The 6,250-nt window shown below is 34.1% G+C and overlaps 1 protein-coding gene across 1 annotated transcript; it reads right to left on the bottom strand.

The window, feature by feature from the left end:
- Positions 1–3,341: 3,341 nt before the first annotated feature.
- LOC136766188 (pancreatic progenitor cell differentiation and proliferation factor-like protein) lies at positions 3,342–5,998 on the bottom strand. The gene is made up of 5 exons (XM_066719651.1): positions 5,894–5,998; positions 5,576–5,665; positions 5,262–5,348; positions 4,883–4,976; positions 3,342–4,070 (listed from the first exon to the last, which is right to left on the bottom strand). Exons 2-5 carry the CDS (start codon positions 5,628–5,630, stop codon positions 4,058–4,060), a joined length of 249 nt encoding a protein of 82 aa, XP_066575748.1. The 5' UTR covers positions 5,631–5,665; positions 5,894–5,998; the 3' UTR covers positions 3,342–4,057.
- Positions 5,999–6,250: the final 252 nt, after the last annotated feature.

Raw genomic sequence — 6,250 nt, 5'->3', positions numbered from 1 at the left:
AACCAACGGATAATAAAGCATCTGGTGAATCATAAAGGAGTCAACAACATATTTTAGCATTTTACAGTATAGCAAAATAAGCGATTTCTGTCTCAGCTATGTTGATATGGATTGCTTGGTCATCCATCAAAATTGAAATCGTAATACACACTTAAAAAAAGAACTTTGACACAAGATCAGCACATTTATATGAGAGTTACAATGTATATGTATTGTGCGCATATGAATAACAGATTTTATCTATGTTTTTATTTTTTCATTTCAGGTAACTGATTAATCAAAGAACTGTGGTTGTCTTTAAAACGGCCAATAGCATGGGCGAAACTGAGCAGAGGAGAGTGTGAGAGTGAACCACGGCAGACGGACACACAGACAAACATACTTAGTGCTCTGCAGTCAATGGGGGGTGGTTGCATGGTGTTTGTAACAGTACTCTTTGTTTTTAAGAGAAGGGATTTAATTTTTCCTAGTATTGATATTGGATCTTGCCTTATTGGAAAAAATACAAGCTCCCTTGTGGGGGAATTGGAGCTTGCACTCTCCTTCCAATAGACAGCATGCCCTGCTGAATGGAGTCCATGACCTGACAGCTCCGTCTGTCCCAGCAGGTGAAGTAATTATCCAACAATGCTTGAAATTCCCTGTGATGGTGAAGGATGCTAAGGAGGACATATCACACATTAATATAACATTTGAGATATGTTCTGAAATGTCTGTGAATTAATGTAGCACAAAGAAAATCATACATATTTAATGATGTTCAAGGTTATAAGTTAACAAAGGGGACTTTACACTATAGCAAAACAATTGCACTTGCTTCACATTTATGCATGCTCACAGTGCTTCTCTACTGCCTGCCTAAGTGGATGAACATCTTAAAAGGAGTTTGTAACACCGTACATTTAGCAGGGAATGTCAAAAATTAGTTCAGTGTGTGAATGTAGCTGCCAAAAGAAGCTTTCAGATCCAAAGTATATCCAAATGCCTCTATATGTCATTTGTATATGAAACAATGTTCTTTGTAACTGTACTCATTGTGTTTCAGGTGTAAACAAAATCTCTTTAAATATATTTGTCTCAACTTCTAACCTTGTCTAACCGTAAATTAAATTGTATGTAACCCTCAGAAATGGTATAGTTGGACAAAATCTAACATTTGTGTGCTTTTTAAATTTGTGCCCACAATTTAGAAATGTATGTGCACAATTAAGTAAATGATGTGTACATATAAGTAGATTGTTTGCACACTTCTTAATTTGTTGAAATGGATAAATTCCTGTTCTGTTTTACTTTTTTCTAGATATTGGTATGCCATCTCTGGTGCTCTGTAAAATTGTAATACATGTCCAAAGATGGTTTTACTCTAATTGTGTCCTCTTTCTTGGGTTATGCTAATTTGTACCCTATCATCTGGTTAGTTGAGCCCAATAGTGCAGATATTGCTGGTTTGTTTCAGAGTTTTGACATTAGCTCATTGTGACTGGGATTCCCTGGGCACATCTGCACAGTTAAGCCCTCGCAGTGTTGGGTGAGCTCAGAGTTAGCCAAGGGCTTCCTTGGCTTGCCACACAACTGCAACCCTTGTGGTTTTGGTGTGCATTTTTTGTTTTTGTTTTTCTTTACAGTAAAATACATTCTTTAAAATAATATTTGAAAATGTTTACTACAAAAAAAACAATATCTGACTTTATTATTCTTTAACTTTGCATGTTCTTTAAATATTCCTTTTCACATATTGAACTGCTCTTGCTCCTTCAGAACGTGGGAGTCTGCATAATCAAGTCATGTCAGGACTCAGAAAGCCCACTAATGACTCTGACTGACATAAAACAAATATAGATGGTTTACTAGCTGTATGATTTCCTTCTATGTCTAAGGCAGTTTAAACTTGAAGCTGCAAGCAGAGGGAATATGTATATCATTTTTAGCAAACTCTTGGCAAGACACTGCAAGAAACTGCTTGAACTTTGGAATCTTTCCAGGGTTTATAAATAAAGAAGAAGTTCTTGGCTTGGTGCTACATACCATTTCTACTCCTAGTCTTGGGCCTTTGTTTTTGTTTTGTTTCTTAAATGAGACCAACTTAATATGTATTTATTTGTGATTTTATTTGTTAAATGTATCAGCTTTAGGAATCAATTCAGCAATAAGGGTGCAGTATCAGCAGCACGTTCACTTGACTTCTGAGTGGTTTTCTTTGTATAAAACTTGTCTACTCTAGCTACAAATGCCTCATAAGAAAAACTCCATTAAATTAAATACATTAAATAATTTAAATTCAACAATGTCAGGAATGTGTAAAATGTTGAAAAATGGACACAACACATTTTAAAAGGTATTGATGGTGTCAGTGAATTATATTTTGCCCATGAAAATGCTAACTATATGCTATTATCTTCTGGGAATGGAAATTTCATACAACTACTGAAATCTAACATTGAACAAAGGTAACTGTGTTTCTTGATTTGTTTGCCGGCATGTTTGTTTTTATTTGTTCCTTTTAATTTTGATGAATGTATCTCTGTGTGGTAACAGCAGTTTAATCATTCAGATTGATTTTTATTTCTTAGTCAACAATACTTGATACAGAAAGATGCTCACTGGAAAACCTCTTCTTCTTAAGGTATTTAATAATGTGCAATTTGACCATAAATAAAATGCCTCCTACTCTAGTTTCCATTATTATGTGTCCCTTGTGAACCCTAAAATCCAATATCTCCCTTTAATATATATGTATTTTAAAAGGTTTTAACTAGGCTAAGTCAATTAAAAAAGCTCTCACACTGAAATACTTAAACCTGTCTTGCAGTGACATATCAAGAGCCATGACAGTGGCTCTAGAGAAGAAAGAAGAAAGGCTGGTTAACACTTCTGAGACTATACTGAGGGACAAAATTTTACAAAATCTGAGTTTACTACAACAGTTCTAAATGCTGACCTACAACAGTTTGTGTTTCTGAACAAATATTGACCCTCTGACATTCCATTAGAAGAGGTCAATTATATTCTTAAATATGAAGAGAAATTAGTCTGCTTGTCGATGGGGCAAAACATACATTAATGAATAAAATTCTATGGGCACAAAAGCTTTTACAGAAAATATATAATAAAGTAATATAAAGTATATATTTTAATTTGTATGGACCATTAAGTCTTGGCTGCAAATTAATATGTGAGTATATGTGATCTATTATTCCAAAAAAGGCCAAGTGACAGGTCGAAGTCTATAGAAAGTCCCCATGTCATATACAATGGCAACCTCTGAAAATATTTAATTTACAAAAAGTGTTAAGCTGCGATACATTTTAACAAACAATTTTATAAAATAAAGAGGCTTTGCATCAATACATGTTTATTTATTTAATTAGTATAAAAATGGAATACAAGTCTTAGAAAAAATACAGATGAACATTTAAATACACATTTTGTTTAATTAATGATACATATGTTATACTTCTGCCTATGTCAATTACAACTGCAATTGTTTGTGTGTGCATTTGTGCCACTAGCTCATGGTTAGACTTTGCATTTTATCTTAAATCATGGATGATATGATTGTGTAGCAAATACAATAGCCCCACATCTGCTTTAACCTAGCAGTTAAACATCTTTAGATGGTCTAAATCTTTGGCTTGTGCAATTAATTAGTTAACTATCTTGCCAATTTTGCTGCCGGCTTCTTGTGAATGCAAGTATACAGTCAGTGACTAAGCGCCTCTATTACCTATTTTTTTAAAGTAGGTCATCTGAAAGTAATGTCAGGTTCATATGTTTAAAATAAGACCACTAGCAGGCTAGTCTCATATTACCAGTTAACTGGCAATGTATCCGCTGCAGAGACTGATTCAGTTTTCTGACGACATACTAAGCAACCAAATAACCTTTTTGCAAGCTACCAAGAGTATTCCTGTCCTCCACATTCCTTATGTGCCGTTGGATGAATCTTCACTGATCCTACAGCTGGAGAGATAGTTGAGCCTGAGACACGGAGACCATGAGTCAGCAGCTGGAATTACTTCTTACTCCTACAGTACGCAGGAACTATCTTCAGCATGGATTAACTGTTATCACTGCCGGGACAGACACAAATAAAAAAAATGATTTCAGGTGAATTAATATAGCAGCAGTGTGGAAAAGTGATAAGGGCTCTGGACTCTGAAATGAAAGGTTGTGAGTTCAATCCCAGGTGGGGGACACAACTATTGTGCTTTTCTTAAACATAAACTGCTCCAGTACAAACTCAGCTGTATAAATTGATAATTCTATGTAAAAATATTATGATATATTGTAACAATTTGTAGGTACCCTGGATAAGAGTGTCTGCTAAGAAATAATATGACACATTGTAACTTGCTGTACAATGTGTCACAGCCTGGAGTTTCTGCCCTCTAACATTTGAAGCGAAAAAAAAACAAGACAAAACTCACACTGTCCTAATTGATATCTTCTAACAAGGTGCTGCAGTTGGAAATCTAAGTAACAGGTATACATGAAACTCCTTTATCTTCAGTTCACTAGATATTAAGAAATGTTCTGTACTTTTCCCCCTGAGGATAACTGGCTATTTGCTGTGAGTATTGTGGTGTTTTTTCTTTTTCACCTATTTTGATTAATTTTGATGATGCATATGATAACAATTGTACATCATACATTTTCAAGCATGTACATCCTGGTTTCCAACAGTGTGTTCAGTTGGTAGATAGGACATAACATTTGTTTCAACATGTTTTTTTTTTTGTTAGTTTTTTTAACTGAGATGTAAACCAGATAATAAAACAAACCTACAGATAGAAACTATTGTGGATATTCAACTATACAATCACCTCTGTCCCACAGTTTTTAGTTAACTATAAATAAATTGACTACTTTTCATTACACTTGCCTGCTTACAGAAGAGTCTGTGGTAATATGATGATTGATTTCACAGACAAAGAAATTCTTTAGCCACCAGCACTTTTCAAATGGCACTTGTATACCTTAACAAATAAACAAAGTTTTGTTTAGAGGACAACAAAAGCAATGATTTAATTTATTTTAACATCCCCAAAATGTCCCCACTAACCAAGTTTGTGTTAAAAAACTGCTTGTTTTAAACATTAAACAATTATTTGAAGTATAATGATACTATTATATAATAATAATAATAATAATAATAATAATAATAATAATAATAATAATAATAATAAGTTCCCCATCAGCTCCAAAGGCTATATAGTTGATTTTTTATACTGAAGTTATCAGTATAAAAAATGTGTACTCACCATGTGGAGCAGGTGTCTTTTCGTCAGCTATGTGATCGCAGCATGAAGAATTTGACGATGAATTACTAGAAGTAGAATTGAGCCGAGCTTCAAGAAGTAGAAGAAAATACATTAAATTGCATGATATGTCTTCAGTGTATAAATGAAAATAGAACTATACAGTTATGATTTAATTCATTCATAAAAAGTAAAAGCATTTGAGTAATAAACTGGTGGTAAACTAACATTTGTACATGCACATATTTATAAAAGGCTAGTTGTTTCTATAAAAAGCTTAAAAGAGAGTTGCATTGATAATTAAGTAAGAATCTTACCTCTGTAGAACTGATTTCTTGCAAGCAGACAGCCAGCTGATGGAACAGATGCCATTTTCAATGTTGTTGTTTTCTGTGGTTGAGCAGTGACTGACAAAATCATAAGAAATGTGTTATACTTCATGCATCCAGAACTGCTGTACATTAGTTCAATTGAAAAGGATAGCATACACATACTTATATTAATTTAAACATATACATTTTGTGTTGAAAAAATAATAAGCTGTTTGAAATTAATGTCTACAGTCAAAATGGTAAGAGGTTTAACTTAATTCGAAGAAAAAATAGTCTGTACAGAAAAAATAAAAAAATACTTACTTTTAGTTTTCAACTTCAGTCTCAGAAGGCAACTTTCTGAGGAAGATTGGTTCTCTCCTTCTTTCCTTCTGGGTTGTTGGTGAAGTAGCTACTGAGAGAGCTGATCTGGTGGTTTTATAGAGTTTGGGCAGGGCCGTAAATAGTGGAGTGCAGCCAAACACGTGGACAGAGAGTGCAACAGACAGAAAGGAATTTTCTGTCAACGTGCCTGAACAGCGCAGAGGGGAGCATGTGTGGCGTTTGAACAAGAACTATTTGTACTCAGTTTAGAACAAGTGATCTGCATGGTTGCAGCATCCAGCCAGGAACTTCCCTCCATCAGTGATGCCAGAACTAATTAAAATAAACAAATAAACA

This window comes from Amia ocellicauda, chromosome 2, assembly GCF_036373705.1.
Source record: "Amia ocellicauda isolate fAmiCal2 chromosome 2, fAmiCal2.hap1, whole genome shotgun sequence".
NCBI lineage: Eukaryota > Metazoa > Chordata > Actinopteri > Amiiformes > Amiidae > Amia > Amia ocellicauda.
Note: the sequence above shows the minus strand (reverse complement) of the source record. Positions and strands in the feature narration are given on the sequence as shown.

Coding starts and splice junctions, on each gene's coding strand:
- LOC136766188 (XM_066719651.1), bottom strand. CDS start 5,630: ATGGCATCTGTTCCATCAGCTGGCTGTCTGCTTGCAAGAAATCAGTTC. Junction 5,349..5,575: donor AAGAAATCAGTTCTACAGAG/GTAAGATTCTTA, acceptor TACTTCTTGAAG/CTCGGCTCAATTCTACTTCT. Junction 4,977..5,261: donor AAAGACACCTGCTCCACATG/GTGAGTACACAT, acceptor TTATTTGTTAAG/GTATACAAGTGCCATTTGAA.